The 18,427-nt window shown below is 46.6% G+C and overlaps 2 protein-coding genes across 3 annotated transcripts in view; one reads left to right on the plus strand and one right to left on the minus strand.

Annotated features, from left to right (window-relative positions):
* Positions 1-1,033: 1,033 nt before the first annotated feature.
* On the minus strand, positions 1,034-17,023 carry CIAO2A (cytosolic iron-sulfur assembly component 2A). The gene is made up of 5 exons (XM_066592975.1): positions 16,886-17,023; positions 13,977-14,141; positions 12,009-12,058; positions 4,958-5,003; positions 1,034-1,473 (listed from the first exon to the last, which is right to left on the minus strand). Exons 1-5 carry the CDS (start codon positions 16,974-16,976, stop codon positions 1,376-1,378), a joined length of 450 nt encoding a protein of 149 aa, XP_066449072.1. The 5' UTR covers positions 16,977-17,023; the 3' UTR covers positions 1,034-1,375.
* Positions 17,024-17,060: 37 nt separating this feature from the next.
* The window catches only part of SPG11 (SPG11 vesicle trafficking associated, spatacsin), a 47,133-nt gene continuing 45,766 nt past the window's right edge, over positions 17,061-18,427 (plus strand). Inside the window, exons 1-2 of one of the 2 annotated variants that reach the window (XM_066592974.1) lie at positions 17,089-17,167; positions 17,283-17,446. The gene's annotated coding sequence lies outside the window, so the exon portion shown is untranslated. Of the gene's footprint in view, positions 17,168-17,282; positions 17,447-18,427 lie in introns of both variants that reach the window. The other variant, XM_066592973.1, reaches the window with a different exon arrangement.

Raw genomic sequence — 18,427 nt, forward strand, 5'->3', positions numbered from 1 at the left:
GTTTGTCTGCTGCTAGATCCTGCCCCCGACTTATTGTCTGCTCTTATCCTGCAGTTATAACTCTGTTTACGTTTGTCTGCCACCAGACCCTGTTTGCAGTCTGGCCTGTTTCACAGTGCCTTGCACCGATGCTTCTGACTCTCGAAGGTCAGCTGCCAACCACACCAGAACTGCTCCAGGAGTTAGTGGCCTGGTTGGTGGCCAGATCTTTTGTATAGGGGTTAAAGGGTGAAGACCAGGGAACCGCCAGGATAACGCCCTCGGGTTTAGCCTAAAGTCAAATTAGTTGGTTGGCACAGTGGGTCCACACTCACTGTCTGTAACAATGCCCTACCACACTGCAAAAATTGCTCAGGAATGATTAGAGGAACATGACAAAGCGATCAAGGTGATGACTTGGCCTCCAAATTCTCCAGATCTCAATCCAACAGAGCATCTGTAGGATGCAATGGAAAAACAAATCCCATCAGTGGAGGCCACACCTTGACACTTACAGGACTTAAAGGATCTGCTGCTACCTTCTAGGTGCCAGACACCACAAGACCTCTTAAGGGGTTTTATAGAGTCCATGCCTCAACAGGTCAAAGTTGTCTTGGCAGCACATGGTAAACCTGACACAATATAAAAGAGGTGATTTTAGTATATCAGTATATAACATCCCCGTGTATGTAGGCTCTGATCCACTGTGGGCTATTATGCTCTGTTCCCACATACCACCATGACCTCCTGCTTGGAACATATAGCCCCCAAAAGTATAAAATGATGTACTTAAGTCGACATATAGGATTCAGAGCCTCAAACAAGCTCATCCCACCCCCACCATTGTAAGATTACATTGTGTTCCGGTAGGCAGAGGTCAGAACCTTATAGCCAAATGTCAGAGTTCCCTCTGGGTCATTAAACAGGTCACTTTCTAAATACACAGCTCCTGTTCTATAGGGGGACGAGTAATCCTAAAGTGGTAGTTGTGAGACCCCGCTGAGAAGAGAAGTCTGTGTTCTACTCCATCCGTTCATTCATGTGACAGGCTCCATTATTAAGAAACAAGCATAAAACAAGTTTATTCAGGACTTCTGTCCGCACAGTGTAATAACATAGTTGGGTCTCCAGACTCATTAACGTACTACTTCCTTACCATTTTCTTAGGTAAGCAGACTCATTACTAGTCCATATATGGAGGTATACTAGAAAGTATGCCGGCATCTGTTCCCACAAGAGCATGACATCCCAGAGACCAGCAAGGGCGACGGTTCATGAAAGTAATTGGTACAACCCAGTTATGGCACATCCAGCGGTATGGTCTCCATGAAGGGATCACATTGTCCATGTCCCTTGTTCCAGATCGTCGTGTACCTCGCACTGTGAAATCGTCCAACTAATCTGGTTCTGTAACGCACTGCTCCACTATCTCTCGTAGATTTGGGTTCTCCATGGCCGCAGAGACTCGTTCCTTATCGTTTATCTGCTTATTAACTTGTAGATAAAATGTGAGTCATTAATACAAGAAAACAAAACAACTCACCCGTGAGGGAAGAGTGCAAACAAAAAGGTAAAAGGCATCTGGAGACACTATGGATGTGGCGATTACAGGATGCAACTTCATGCAGCAATTCTTTATATGCGCTCCTGACCTGCCGGGCACGTACAGATCGGGTAAAGACAATTTATGAAGACCTCTTATGAGTAAGGACCCATTCACAATGGGCGTAGTTTCTGCCCATATGACATTCATATTACAGACAGTATACAGCACCATTGATTTGCACTTTTGAATTAAGCAGAGCATTCTTTTCCCGCTGTCCAATCCAACACTTAAAAAGAAAAAAAAAAAACTGCAAAAATGTCCTATTTTTCCATATTTAAGCACTGAAATCCATGGGATCACATAAAAACGGAGCAAATATTCAGTTGCATTCACTGCGTTTTTTTTATCCAGACAGTGGAAAAAAATGTGAGATCAATTGGATCTTTTTGCAATTTTTTTTTTGCTCATGTGAAAAATGCAATAAATATAGATACAGAACATTAAAAAATAAACTAAGTAAATAAATCTTGTTATTTGTATAGCGCCAACTCATTCTGCAGGGCTCTCAGGTAATTTATTTATTACCCCCCACCAAGCTGGGTACTCATTTTACTGACCGCGGAAGGATGGAAGGTTGAGTCAACCTTGAGCCAGCTACCTGAACCAAGTGGGGATTGAACCCACAACCTTCAGGACATGAGCGAGAGCTTAGGACTGCATTTCTGCTGTCTTAGCTCTCTACGTCACACAAGACATATTAATAGTCAGCTTAACTAATTTGATTATGTGTGATACTGAATGATATATAGGAATTGCATCCATTTAGTTTGACTATCATCTATAAAACAGTGTTTTGAAATGTAGTATTAATAATTATGACTTATCACATATCATTACATACCTTTTCATCATCTACAATTAACACTTGTGCTATGTGTTGATCCTTAGTAGCCTCTTGCAGTTGATTTTAATTAGTAAGGTGAAAAACTCTAACATGATTGCAATATAGGATTGATCTAAAGTTGGTTAGACCTGATTATGAGCCTAAGGGGAAACATCTGGCCTTTCTAAGGCTGCATTCAGACGAACGTATATCGGCTCGGTTTTCACGCCGAGCCGATATACGTTTTCCTCGTGTGCAGGGGGGGGGATGGAAGAGCCAGGAGCAGGAACTGAGCTCCCGCCCCCTCTCCGCCCCTCTGCACTATTTGCAATGGGGAGAGGCAGGCCGGGGCTGGGGCTAAGTTACACAAATTAGCCCCGCCCCCGGCCCGCCTCTCCCCATTGCAAATAGTGTTGAGGGGCGGAGAGGAGGCAGAGAGGGTGCGGGAGCTCAGTTCCTGCTCCTGGCCCTTCCATCCTCCCCCCCCTGCACACGAGGACAACGTATATCGGCTCGGCATGAAAACCGAGCCGATATACGTTCGTCTGAATGCAGCCTAAAGCTGTGGTTAGTGCAATGCTGCTTTTCAGAATTGGGCACAAGGGCAGCTCCAAGTATTTGTGGACCCCTTGTCTACTTGGCTTGACAAAATCAAGAAGTATGGAGACCGGAGCATGGCACATCAGAGTATGATTATCCAGATCATTGCACAATTGACCTCAGTATCTACCCAGATGTCAAAAAGGCTCACTGGAGCTGAAATATTGCATGGGTAAATAAAGGCTCACTACTGGAGTGCTTCGTGGAGTTCTATATTAGTTTTCGGTGTGTGTTGCATCTGTATTCACTGCATTTTTCAAGCGCACAAAAATAATACAAGAAGGGCCAATTGATGTCTCCTACAATATGCATAAAAAAACAAAGTGAGTATTCATGTAACATCTGTAGTCAATGCATTTTTTACACCCGTATAGACTTTAATTGGCCATTTTGGTCTGCGAATATGAACCAAAATAGGACATGCTGTGATTTTTTTTTTTACATGCACAAGTGAAACACTCTACATGTCTCACCTGTACAAGCCACATGGGAGAAAGCCTTATTAAAGTGACCCTCTGGTTTCAGGACAAATGTCCCGGGACCGGAGGAGGCGGTTGGTATATTATTACCTGCATTTGTTCGTCTCTGCAGTCTGTCTGATCTGCACATTTCAGATCCCAGGCTACCTGATCCCCGTAGTACACTGGTGGTATTAGACCACTAATGCACTATACCTGCTCTCTGATTGGCCAGTGCTGCTCATGTGATCAGAACAGGTTACATTAACTAGATAGAAAATTACAGCTGCCATCTTGAAACAACCAGGACCAGAACTGGCGGATCAGAACAAGTGCAGGTAATACACACCAACCCCTCCAATCCCAGGAAAGAAGGTTATCCTGATACTGGAGGGTTGCTTTAACCCTTTTCAATCCACTGTCTAAAGACATTTTGATTGAAGGCTGTATAGCTCCGATGTCGGAAGAGGTCCGGCAGGGTATTTTTACTGTAGATTACTGCCCGCTCTGTTATCGGAGGCCTCTCCAGCATGTCCCATACCGCAGTACTGGCTCTAGCCAGCAGATGGTGCCATTGCATAATGGCAGAAAGAGAAAGCCTCCTAGGAAACCCAGAACCCAAAATTGGATTGCAAAGGGTTAATTCGCATTAAAAATCATGTGCAGTTTTGTTTCCCAATTTTCATCCGTGCGCTACAATACAACGATGTGCATCCTTATACGACATATTGGAAAAGAAGCATTTGTATATAAGGGATTGTTCAGTTCCCCTTAGAACGGGCACAAAAAGTGTAGCAAAATATGCTGATGCCCGAACAAGAAAATAAATAAATAAATTGTTCGTTCCGCAAAAACTCTACGTTAAAGGTCCGTGCAAGTACGCTGATGCTTGTGTGAAGCCGGCCTTAGTCTAAATTTGTAGGCATGATTTAGGTGGTGCAATGGTTTAGACCTCATTTATAACATGCAACTTTTTTTAAAAGTCTTGCAGCTACTCCGGTGCTGAGAAGGTCTATTTCCAGCACCAACTTTCACAGAGAAAGACAGTATTTGCTCCTAATTTAATATCCAGGGTGCAACTTTTTTTGATTAATTTGCCTCATAATAAGGTACTTAGACCAAAAGCGGCCCATAAATGTCATATATGATAAGTCTCTACTGCTAAGCGGGGTGACTCATGCTCGGTCCGGGGTTTTCTACTGCAGCGTGCGGCTCTGCTGTCTAGGAAATGTTTTTTGTACCTTTCTACAGAATGCACCTTGAACTCTATTAGAGCAAACGGATCAATAAATCAGCAGAAGGCCAACTTTTCTTACACTACATTTTAAAGGTTAACGAGTTGACCATAAAAAGCTGCTAAATCCAGTCATTAGCAGCACCCAGCAGCCTATATACTGGTGCAAGCAACACTTATTCACAAAGTCCCCTTCCCCTAAACTCAAATCCCAACTTCAGTAAGTTGTCTCATTGGAAAAAGCAGCGTGAACTTACTATCCTCCTCCGTTGAGTGCGTCCCTTCGGAAATATAGATCTCCAGCTGAAACAAGAGAAGGACATGAACTCACCCACTGCAGGAGATTGTGGGATCAAAGCAGCACAACATGATGGCAGGTAGAGGTCTGGCACAAAGTATTACATTGTTTGTGAATGGATCCTATGACACCAGCTTCCCACAAAACCACTGCAAAACTGCAGGTCAGGACTTTACCAGAGCGTCTGGAAGAGTGAGGAATGCAGACAACCTGCCAGATATCCCTGCGGTCCAAACTACCATGCCAGGACTGTGGGTGTGTGAAACCTGCATTTGTCATTTATTCATATGCCTTAAAATCTGCTTAATCCATCAGCATTTAAAAGGTTAAAAGTGCTCAATGCAGGGACCCTGGAGTTCTCATTACAGTATATGAACACACTGCCATCTGGTGGACACCCTGTACAATTGCAGTAGTTTCCATTGCGATTCTTTTTTTTTAATTTTTTTTTTTACTGCAAGTCATTGTAAAAAAGAGAGAAATATAATTTTATATGGGAAAATGTAGCTCCATATTGTAAGAATATTAACATTACCGTTAAGTATGGCATAGGTTCTGTTATGGTCTGGGGATGTGTTATGTGGCACGGTCTTAGTCCACTGGTTGTAATGGCAAGAACCATAGACGCGAAGATGCACCGTGACATTCTAGACAATGATGTGCTGCTGACAATATAGTAATACTCTGGGAATGGTCAGCCATACTTCCAACAAGACAATGCGCCTTGTCACAATTCCAACGCTGTTCTATGTTGGTTTGAGGATATGGATGGTCTACAATTTGACCAGTCTGCACAGACAATCGATATGAACCCTACTAAATATCTTCGAATGATTTGGAAAATAGAGTCAGGAAATATGAACAGCGTCCATCTTCTCTAAGAGAAGTCTACAGACGTTTGCAGGATGAATGCAGGGAAATATCAGCTGAAGTAGATCAGACGTTAGTAGAGAGTATCCAACATCATTAGGACCAAAGGAGCCCCACTAAGTATTAACATATGGAAATAAATACTACTTTTGCTCAGGTGTCCCAATACTTTTGGTAGGATAGTGTATATCCAGTGCCATAGGTTGCTGTTAACCGGTGTATACCATCATACACTGGGCCAGTATGTGTTGAAATACTTTTGCTGTAACGAACAGTTAAGTAGACTACTCTATTTTATGCATTGGGATTCAGTCAGGAGTATACATGGTATATATATATGGGGGAGTAACGACATATCCCACTGTACGTGTACACAGTGGCCTGAGGTTGCAGCCTGTACAGTAGGTCGTATGTCTCTGGACATTTACCTCTGATTGAAGACCAGCACTGTATGAAGAGAGCCTTTACTGTGAGCATAGCAGATTTTGACTGTGTGACACGCAGCAAATCCGTATGTAACATGCGTGTTCACTGCACATTTTATGCATCTATAGACTATAATGCTGCATATTGCGTTCCAGAATAGGATATGCTGCTTTTCTTATGTGTGTAATACGCAGGTCTGAAAGGCCCAATGTAAATGAATGGAGTTTTAGCAACATGTAATATGCAGCCAAACTCCTCTGAGATTAGTGAGCCCTCAAAGTTTTCCTCTACCAGTTCTGAAATCTGTACTTCTACGGAACAACTTAGTTTGAAATCCAGTAGCCGATGGCTCGGACTTTTATGTAGAATATGTACAGCAGTAGGGGAACTCAAAATATTTAATCCCGGGAACATACGGATCCGACCGATTCCCTTGAGGAAAAACGACATAAAAGCAACCCCCCTCATGTTTCAGGACAAAATTCAGTCCTGGGACCGGAGAAGGGAAGGGCTTTCCAAAACGGACGCAGCAACTTTTAAACTAGCTAATGTTCTCTGCTCTGCGATCGGCCAGCATTAATCAAGTAAGTAGTGCCGACCAATCAGAGAGCAGCTATAGTACAGTGGTTGTCAAACACTACCGATGCACTGAGGGGATTAAGTAGTTTGAAGTTGGCATTGATCATCTTGGAGGGCAAAGAACAACAATTGCAGGTAATATACTTCCTTATAGCGCTCAAGTCCTTGGACAAAATTTTGACCTGAAACTGGAGGGTCGCCTTATACTGCCCACAACTCTAAATGTGTAGGAAGCCTAATGGTATGTCTACACGGGACGGATGTGCTGAGGAGTGTCTGTAGTGCAACATCCGCATCAAAAACAGCACAATTTAGTGCTGATTTTGACACCGAATTTGGTGCGGAATTCACCCCCTTATTTCAAGAGGTAGATGCCGCACTTAAAATCCGCTGGTATAACGGACATGCTGAGGACTTCAATTCCGTACCACATATCCATTTCCGCAGGGCATTTTTTCCACAACCTAAGAATGAGATTTTTACAGTCTCATTTGCTTTGCCGCTACTGTAAATGTTGTGGATTTTCTGCGTGGAGGGTCTGCACAGAAAAGTCGCAGCAAAACCGCCCTGTGTGCGCAGCTCCTAAGGGTGGATCTTTGGAATGACTCATCTTGGCTTAATCAGAAGGTAGAATGTAATGTTTTCAGAAATATTATTTGCAGACGTCTCAATGGAAATGGCCAGTTGGCGATCATTAGCCATTGCCATCGTCTCTGCACAAGACAGCAAGAATCTAAACCAGTGAGAAGAGATGACAATATCTAATAATACTGCATGTTCTACCTCAATTAGATGTTGGGGTTTATATAGAGCACATGTCTGAAGAGTGCAGACAACAGACAGTGAAAGCTAAGGGACTCTTCTAGAAGTGAACGGTGTGGAGTGGGTCTAGACCAGTGGTGGCGAACCTATGGCACTCCAATAGCGAGCCCTCCCTACTGGCACACGCCGCCGTTGGCTGCTCACCATGTTAGTGAATACGGCAGCTCCCCTGCCGGTATTCACTCACTGCGCTGCTAGCGGCACTGATCCAAGCTCACACTGTGACGTCAGTGTGCAGCCGGAATCCTCCTCCCCTGACGTCTCCTCTTAGGTTCTGCGAGAGCAGGGGGAGGAAGCGTCTGACAGCACACGGACGTCACAGTGTGCACCTGCAATCAGTGCTGCTGGTGGCGCGCTGGGCAGAAGAGTAGCGGCACTTACACGAAGTGGAGGGGGTAGGTAAGTATATGGGTCTCAGGGGGGCACTGTCACCGCTGGGGGCCGCTGCAGGATGTCACTATTACTACTGGGGGCCGCTGCGGGATGTCACTATTACTACTGGGGGCCGCTGCGGGATGTCACTATTACTACTGGGGGCCGCTGCGGGATGTCACTATTACTACTGGGGGCCGCTGCGGGATGTCACTATTACTACTGGGGGCCGCTGCGGGATGTCACTACTACTACTGGGGGCCGCTGCGGGATGTCACTACTACTACTGGGGGCCGCTGCGGGATGTCACTACTACTACTGGGGGCCGCTGCGGGATGTCACTATTACTACTGGGGGCCGCTGCGGGATGTCACTATTACTACTGGGGGCCGCTGCGGGATGTCACTGTTACTACTGGGGGCCGCTGCGGGATGTGAGTGTTACTACTGGGGGCGGCTGCGGGATGTCAGTGTTACTACTGGGGGCGGCTGCGGGATGTCAGTATTACTACTGGGGGCGGCTGCGGGATGTCAGTATTACTACTGGGGGCGGCTGCGGGATGTCAGTATTACTACTGGGGGCGGCTGCGGGATGTCAGTATTACTACTGGGGGCGGCTGCGGGATGTCAGTATTACTACTGGGGGCGGCTGCGGGATGTCAGTATTACTACTGGGGGCGGCTGCGGGATGTCAGTATTACTACTGGGGGCCGCTGCGGGATGTCAGTATTACTACTGGGGGCCGCTGCGGGATGTCAGTATTACTACTGGGGGCCGCTGCGGGATGTCAGTATTACTACTGGGGGCCGCTGCGGGATGTCAGTATTACTACTGGGGGCCGCTGCGGGATGTCAGTATTACTACTGGGGGCCGCTGCGGGATGTCAGTATTACTACTGGGGGCCGCTGCGGGATGTCAGTATTACTACTGGGGGCCGCTGCGGGATGTCAGTATTACTACTGGGGGCCGCTGCGGGATGTCAGTATTACTACTGGGGGCCGCTGCGGGATGTCAGTATTACTACTGGGGGCCGCTGTGGGATGTCAGTATTACTACTGGGGGCCGCTGTGGGATGTCAGTATTACTACTGGGGGCCGCTGCGGGATGTCAGTATTACTACTGGGGGCCGCTGTGGGATGTCAGTATTACTACTGGGGGCCGCTGTGGGATGTCAGTATTACTACTGGGGGCCGCTGTGGGATGTCAGTATTACTACTGGGGGCCGCTGTGGGATGTCAGTATTACTACTGGGGGCCGCTGTGGGATGTCAGTATTACTACTGGGGGCCGCTGTGGGATGTCAGTATTACTACTGGGGGCCGCTGTGGGATGTCAGTATTACTACTGGGGGCCGCTGTGGGATGTCAGTGTTACTACTGGGGGCCGATGTGGGATGTCAGTATTATACTGGGGGCGGCTATGGAATGGAACTATTATACTGGGGGCCGCTATGGGTGTCACTATTATACTTGGGGACTGGGGGATGTCCCTATTACCGCTGGGACCGTCACTGTTATCGCTAGGGGTGGGGGTCACTATTTCTGCTGGGGTATGTTTACATGTGGTGGAAATGGGCAGGGCTGCTTCAAAATAAAGAGGGTGCAGATTTTGACTGCTTTTTGGATGCGGAAATGCTGCGGAATTTGCCACAGAAATTTCCGCTGAGGACATTCTGCAGTATTTCAGTCAAAATCTGCACGCTGTCTATTTTGAAGTGGCCCTGTCCTTTTTAGAACAATGTGATAAGCCCCGCCCCCTGATATGTTGGCACTTTGCAATAAGTAAGTGGGTTTTGGTTGCGGTTTGGGCACTCGGTCTCTAAAAAGGTTCACCATCACTGGTCTAGACAATGATAAAGAACACACGGATCACTATAGACAGTGACGCTTGACTAAAGAGCATTTTCTTCATATACGATGGAGTTGTCTTCTCTTAGGTTGCATTTTCAGGCAGCAAAAACCACCTGCAGCTATGACTTCACTCAGCCGTGCAGTAGACAATACCCACACGGTGTTGCCGATAAGGGTGGCAAGATCATAAGTCTATTTGCAACCGTGGCAGGGCGGATTCTCAACCGTGAGCGGTTTTTGATACGTGGGAATGCAGCGTCATAAAATAACGGAATGGGAACAAGTTACAGTTCACTGCATAGCGAGCGGACAGGAGCGTCTCTGCACTGGCACAATGCCAAGGGGACCTCCTTGACTCCTATGATTGGTGGGGTTTCCTGAGGTTGATCCTCACCAGTCATATGATATTATATATTCCACCATGTTGTAAAATCAGAACGTCTCATAAAAATCTATTATCTTTTAGAATGCTCCGACAAAAAAACCATCAAGCAACTAGAAGAAGTTGTCGGAATCGATTGAAACTTTATACATGTGATTGTAACATCAATGTATATTAGTGATTGCAAAAAGTTAAAATTTATTTCAAAAGACTTAACACATGATGGGAAGCTCTAATACCCTGTTGTACCACCTCTAGCTTGGATACAAGATGTGATACAGACGGGCGTGGAGGCTCAAGTACCCTGTTGTACCACCTCAAGCTTGGATACGAGATGTGATATGGGAAGGCATGGAGGCTCTAGTATCCTGTTGTACTGCCTCTAGCTTGGATATCAGATATGTTACAGGTAGGCATGGAGGCTCTAGTACCCTGTTGGGCCGCCTCTAGCTTAGATACAAGATGTGATACGGGCGGGCATGTTGGTATACAGGTTCCAGATGGAATCCTGCGGCATATCAGTCCACATTAGCTGTAACTGAGCCTCTAGATCAAGCAAACTTGTAGGATGTTAAAGTTGGTGTCCCAGTTGGTCCCATACCTGTTCTATTGGCAATAAATCTGGCGACCAGGCAGCCATGGAAGTGTGACAATGTTGTGGAGGCATTCCTGTGACCCCCTTGTGTGTGCGGCTGAGCATTATCCTGCTGGAAAATACCTCTTGGAAGCCGCCATGAGAGGAACACATGTGACTGAAGGATGTCCTGAACATATCACTGAGCTGTCTAGTGGTCAACAAGCTCTACACAAGCGGAAGAAGAGGCCACTACACACAAGGAGCCTCCGAGAGCCTTTTATAGGCCAAGGGGGAACCACTTTTAGGGCCTCAGGTGACAAGACCGTTCATCTAATTACACCACAACTCTAATCATTTGCATATCCGCCTGAGATGGAACTGCATGCCGAGTTTTGTAGCAAAACGACAACTCCTTCTAGGGGCGGGATTTTTGTACAAAGAGTGTATCTAAAGAAGAGTTGTCACAGATGTACAAGAGACTCCCCAGTGAAGACATGTTACATGGCAGAAGCTGGAGCATCCACCTGACAGGTGTGTAAACTGAATCAGTACAAGTGCATTCACACAAGGCAGGTTTGGATACATTAAAAATGGCTAGGTAAAACTGCGTGTTTTTCACTACATGCTGTTTAGCCGCACGCAAACCACCTTGTATGAATGCACTTTAAAAGATTACCCTTGTGACAATGCACCTTACTAATAAAATGTCAATATCCACCAAAATGTCCAGTATTAGGGCGGCTTCAGACAACCGTATATCGGCCGGGTATTTAAGCCGGCCGATATATGGTGTCTCTCTGCAGGGGGAGGAGGCTGGAAGAGCCAGGAGGAGTGCTCTAAGCTCCTGCCCCCTCTCTGCCTTCTCTCCGCCCCTCTGCACTATTTGTAAGGAGAGGGGGTGGGGCGGGGCTAAGTTATGTTAATTAGCTCCGCCCCCATCCCACCTCCCCTCATTGCAAATAGTGCAGAGGGGGTGAAGAGCTGGCAGAGGGGGGGTGGGAGCTCGTAGGGCTGCTCCCGGCTCTTCCAGCCTCCTCCCCCTGCAGAGTGGGACACCATATATCGGCCGGTGTGAATACGCGGTCAATATACAGTCGTCTGAATAAGCCCTTAAGTACTAGAATGATCCCTTACCTTGTGCTTGAAAGATAAGCACCTCTGCAGCTTCACTCTCAGACACAGACCTGCATGACAGACGAGACAGAAAATTGCTGATATTTAGTAAAAAGTGAGAAGCGTGTGAAAAACCTCATCCATTTCTGTCACCTCATCATTATCTATGGTGTGTATAATACATAACCTGATAAATACATATCAGTAATAAAAAGAATACATAAGAGCAGATATGTAACTTCCCACACGGATACAGGAAGCCGCTGTTGTCCGTTACTGATGGGAACGTCTGCACTGTTTTTATATAAATAAGTCCTAAAATAGAAAGTAGAAGTAACTTTGTAATAAACTCAGCACGGTGTAAAGAATGGCTGTTATACATTGTGGCCTCAGATATGCCCTGCACTGGAATGCTGCTTAGTTTCTAGTAAGAATTAAATGCATATTTACTAACTTTTTACTTCTGTGTGCCATCCTTTTTTTTCTCCCCCTCGCACCCCAAAAAAGGAAGGAAGCTTCATTTTTTTCTCTAGCATTGCTTAGCACATGGATGTTCACCATGTGTGCTCCATGTACTGTGCATGCCCACGGACTTGTTTGGGTGACTACTGTTTGAGAGGCTGGACCACAATAGGACCAGCTGTGATTTTTTTTTTTTTACTTAGATGTAACTAGAAATAATAGTTTTCATGGGACAACTCCTTTAACCCCTTAAGGACCAGGGTGTATTGATCCTAAAGGACCAGACACTTATTAGGGATTGTACCCATGTGGTGGTATTACTGCTCTGTTTTTTTTTCTTCAGCTGCCAAAATTATTTTCGCAGCGGTTTTTTTTCCATAACATGTAGGGATATTTTTTTTTATATATTTTCAGTTTTATTAGGAGTAAAAAACTTTAAAAAAAAGGATTTTTTATTTAGAGTTTATTTTTAAAATTAGTATATTTCTGCTCGAATAAAGTATTGGAATGGGTTCCTCATTTTGCTTTGGACGTTTTGATATGTAAATTTGCATAGTCTCGGATTACAGGACGCACATAGTGACAGTTTTGGTTGGTGTCGGCGGTGGGTTGTTTTTTAATATATATTTTTTTTACTTATTTTTATCACTTTTTAAAGATCCATGTCCCCCAGTACATCATATAAGACCTTTTGGGGGTCATTCACACTGTATTTTTTTTTTCTTAATTTCACACTTTTCTGCTGTAGCTAGGGCATCCATAGGAGCCCCAATTACAGGGGAAAACATCCCCCTATAGAAACAGTAGTCACTAGCAGAGCTGTACTGGGTCTGCTAGAACTGCTCTGCCTTGACAGGGGGTACTGGCGGTCACATGATCGCCGAATCGAATAGTGAAAATAACATGTCTGCTTTCTCTATTCACTACATAGCACCCATTGAGCACTATGTAATCTGCTGTAGGGAAGGTAGAAGCGGTTAAAGAATGCTTCTGCCTTCTCCTCAGGGCCCCCAGCTGTGACTAACAGCCGAGCACCCATCCTGCTACATTGAAGGAGCAGGAGCTTCAATCTGCACCATATTTTGACCATTGGTCAGGATTAAAGCCCAGGACCAAGCGCCATAAATTTACAGTGCCTGGTCCTTAATGGGTTAACCAACCTTATAAAAGAGGTTTGCACCTTTTTCTTGAGATGGGTGATTGATCCAGGGATTTATTCTGATATTTAGCGCAGCGCATTTCCTCTTAAATGAAGACAACTGCTACTACTGCATGGAGGTTTTGTCTTCTTCTGGATCAACACTGACAGAAAAGAAGTAAAACTACATGGACTTATGTCCTCTTTTCCAACCTTCCTCGATATACAGCTATCATACACTGTACTTGTATCATCTGTATCTTATACCCAAACTACGGGAACTCCCCTACACCACATCCTCAGACGGGGGCGCTTGTTTTTAGACCACCTCCCATTAAATACCCTGCTTTGGTAGTAGTCTCAAACATAGGATAGCCTAGTCCTCTTACCGATGAGTGTGGCCAGCGAGCAGTGCGGGACGGTGGGGGTGAACTTAATGGTTACCAGGAAGCATTCCTCGTCCAGCTCCTCCACAGTCACACAGCTCTCGGACACGACCTCCAGGTCTTCTAATGAGCTCGGCTTCTCCGGATCACGAATACTGCGAATTATATCTGAGGAAGCAAGAAGAATACAAGACGCCGTAGTGAGAAGCTACATCATGTATGTACGTCTCATGCATGCCCAAGCTGCCGCCGGTGACCTGCAAGACTGGAGATGGTGAAGTAGGCACATCCTGGGTGTCATGTATTAAAGGGTGTCCGGGTGCGGACAAGTTTCTCTAAATTCTGTAAGTGGGTTTAAACAATGAAAGTAGCTATTCTCACCCGTCTATTCCACGGCGATCCAGCACTGCAGCTCCCACAGTCCGACCAGTCTTGGTTTACCAACAGCTACCACCTGACTGCTGCAGCGGTCGCATGCCTATCTCCTGGCATCACGGCTCGCAGCATCTAAGTGGTCTGCCACGGAATGGAACATCAGCCTTTGATTGGTTTAAGGGCTCTAGCCGTAGCCGTTCGTAAGCAAAGACTGTGAGGGCCACGGGAGCTGCAGCGCTGGATCACCGGGGAACGAACGCGTGAGTACAGCTACTTTTATTGTTTTAACATATTTACAGCAATTTATGTTATTATCCGCATCCAGACAACCCCTTTAAGAGAGGATCTGATATATCTGTTTTAGTGAATTATATTCGTCATGACATAATTCTGGAGAATATTTTCTGATCTATCTGCACTGAGCTGTTCCTCTGTTATTCCTCCTGGAAATGTATGATTAAATCGACAGCTAGGTGTTACCAGTCCTCTTATCAATGGGTCATGCTTTATACAGTGGGACAATGTCAGGCTGTATAGAAAGACACCCTAGTGAGAAGGGCAAAGGTGACAACCACTTGTCAACTTATTTAAATATTTCCAGGGGGAGTAACAGAGTTCTAAGAAAACAGAATCCAGAATTGTTATTTCATGGGGAATATAATTATACCATTCTACCAAAAGTAATTGGACACCTGAGACAGAATCAAAAGTAGTAATTACACATGTTAATACTTAGTGGGGTTCCTTTGGCCCTAATGACATCAAATACTCTCTGTGGTATACTTTCTACTAACATCTGATACACTTCAGCTGGTATTTCCTTCCATTCATGCTGCAAATGTCTGGCGAGTTCTCTCAAAGAAGATGGACGCTGTTCATATTTCCTGATCAGACGTTCCAGTTTGTCCCAAAGATGTTCAGTAGGGATCAGGTCTGGACTCTGCAGGCCAGTCCAATCGTGGAACATCCATATCCTCAGACCAACATAAAGCAGCGTTGGACCTGTGACAAGGCTCATTGTCTTGTTGGAAGTATTACTGAGTATTGCCACATTGTCAGCTGAACCTCCGTGTTCATGGTTCTTACCACTACAACCAACGGACTGAGACCATGCCATATAACACATCCCCAAGCCATAACGGAACCTCCACCGTACTTAAAAGGTGTTCCCCAGGCCTCCTTCACACCCAGGTATGTCCATGAGATTTGAAGATGGAGAAGTGTGATTCATCGTGCCATAGAACGTTCTCCTATTGCTCGACTGCCCAATGATGACGCTCCTTGCATCACTGAACTCACCAGACATTTGCAGGATGAATGGAGAGAAATTCCGGCTGAAGTGCATCAGATGTTGAAAATAAGCCCTAGTGTGCTTTCTCAGGATTTTCAGGGAAGCTTGAAATATAAGCCCTTCCCCCGATGAGCCCTAGTTACAGTTGATAAAAAAGTCAATAGGAATGCTTCAGGTGTGTGAAAAGGGCAGTGCATTTTTACAGCGCTTTTCACGCAGTCCCTTACCCAGTAGACTCGGTCCAGATTCTTCTCGCTACTTTCCAGAGCCCTGGCGCGGTTTCCGTAGTCCACAGCTCAGGCAATCAATGCAGCTCTCTAAGAACCAAATCACAGCCATGGCTTTGTGGAGGCGGGATTTATGATTCCCTACCCAAGAAGTGATCCTGTGTCGGCGGCCGACGGATTGTCAGTGCTTAGAGCAGTAAGAACGCCAACAACAAAGGTCTGAGCGACCGTAAGGATTGGAGGTGACAGGTTCACACAGATCGGGTAGTCTCGCTGGAGTCATACTAAGACCTCCCCTGAAAATAAGCCCTAGTGCAGGTTTTGCAGCAAGAATAAATATAAAACCCTTCCTTATTTTCGGGGTAGCAAAAAGTATGAACGGGGGAGTATCTGATGTCCTTACAACTGCAGCAGCCCCACTAAGTATTAACACCTACTACCTGTGATTCTTGCTGGGGCATCCAGTTACAGTGGGTTTACCAAGACAAGTCAGGGCAGCCGTCGGCCATGTTTATAGTAATTCTGCATAGCAGATTGACCCTAGTAAGACCGGGCTCACACGACCGTATGGTAATACGCTGCGCAAAAAAAACCCCAGCGTTTTCCTGCATAGTGATCTGCGTATCCTTGCGTATTGCCACCTTTCACTCGTATATGCCTGTGCATGAACAGTGTTGCTTTCCTTGTGGCCATTCACCAGGGATTACGCACGCAATGCAAATACACTCGGGTGAGCGCGCCTAAGACGGCTTTTTAAGGGCTAGATCCGCCGCCATCCGCACGACCCCCAGCAGGACCTGCGCGGTATATCAGGAGGTTGAAGAGCACTGGAGCAGCTTGTGGATCCCCAAACTTCCACCCATACAGGGGCCAACATGTGTAACAAGGGGAGCAGCTGCACCAGGACTCTACAAGCAGATCACATGTATAGGATGTCCATACAACGGAGCATGGGCGTGGCCATAATACAGGTCACATGACCAGTGCGCGCGGAGAGCACACAGAGCAGGCCCGGTTACCGTAGACCTCCAGGGCGCGCTCCTCCATGACCCGGGCTCGTCCCTTGGATCCCCCGCGGAGTGCTGACAGTAGCCCGGACAGCAACTCCATGCCAACTCCGCCCGCCGCGTGACGTCACGCAGCCTAAGGTCCAATCACAGGCATGTGGTGACGTCACCGCTCCGCCTGACCTGCACGGTCATGTGATTTGGAAGAAAGATGGCGGCGCCCGCAGCAGGGCAGAGCCCCATGTAAACAAGCAGGAAGTGGAGATTGTAGTGTGCGGAGCGGAGTGCCAGCAGGTACCGGCGCCATGTAAAGGGGGAGGACATGGGGGGAATGTGGAACAGAGGAGCCGCAGCCTGATGGGTGTCAGCACTGTTGGCCTTTATTAGCTTTACTAATTCTGCTCTCCAGTAGGTTTAATGAGGGGTCGTCCTGCCTAATGAATCAATCTGATGCTTAGTAGACCGCCATGTGCATGCGCTGCCCTAGACTTTTATGGGAGAACGCGCGGACAGCGGTCAGACTTTCAGACTGCGCAGAGTTCACCGGATTGTGGCGCGGGAACAAGTTAGCAGGTGAGTATAAAAACTACCTACCCCCCGTTGTCTGTTAGGCCTCCTGGACACGGGCGGATATTTGCTGCAGAATCCGCGGTCGGCTTCCGCAGCAAACACCGCCTATTGCTTCCTATGGAGAGCCGCTGCTTCCTACACACAAGCGGAAATCAATTGCGGTTTCCACTCGCAAAGGAAAAATCGCAGCATGCTCCATTTTCATGTCGGCTCTGCACGGATGGCTTCCATTCAATACCATCTAACCCGCGGCCCGTCCACAATAAACATCGTTCGGTAGAAAAAAACGTGAAAAACATAAATCTGCAATGCACATGTGTGACGGCGAGACGCCGGGGCCACCTGCAGTACAGGAAAGACTGCGACGGAGCAGGTACATGCGGGCGCTGCTGCTGCCAGAGCGGAGTCCAGACGGGGCGGATTTGCCGTGGAATTTCCATGCAGGATCCCCCCACGGAAATTCCGCGGCATTTACAGTAGCAGCAAAGTGGATGAGATTTTATCGCCGTTTCTGCTGTGGAATTCCCAATGAGGAGGTGAATTCCGCGCAAAAATACGCGATAAAATCCACACCAAATGGTACGGGCTCGGAGGCAGGTTCTCCGCTGCAGACATACTGCCTAAGGGCTCGTTCACGCTTGCACGTATTACGGCCGCGTGACACATGCCAAATGTAGTCAACTAAAGTAAATAGACTTTCACTGATCCGTTCACATTAGCGTGTAGATGCACACCAGAAATAGATCGCAGCATGCTCTATTTCTCTGCGTACCAATGTAGCATGAGCCATATGCTTTTGTATGGGCAACGCTATCCATACACAATACGTTGCGTATGGCGCTGCGATTTTATACGCAACCCCGCTGTTTCAGATCAGAGAATTAGAAAAAAACAAGACCAATCTGCAATGCGCCTGACGGTGTGCGGGAGATGCACGGTTATGTGCAGTGCTCTGCCGGCTCACAGGGACCAGTAAAATGCTGC

Source organism: Eleutherodactylus coqui, chromosome 2, assembly GCF_035609145.1.
Source record: "Eleutherodactylus coqui strain aEleCoq1 chromosome 2, aEleCoq1.hap1, whole genome shotgun sequence".
Lineage (NCBI taxonomy): Eukaryota > Metazoa > Chordata > Amphibia > Anura > Eleutherodactylidae > Eleutherodactylus > Eleutherodactylus coqui.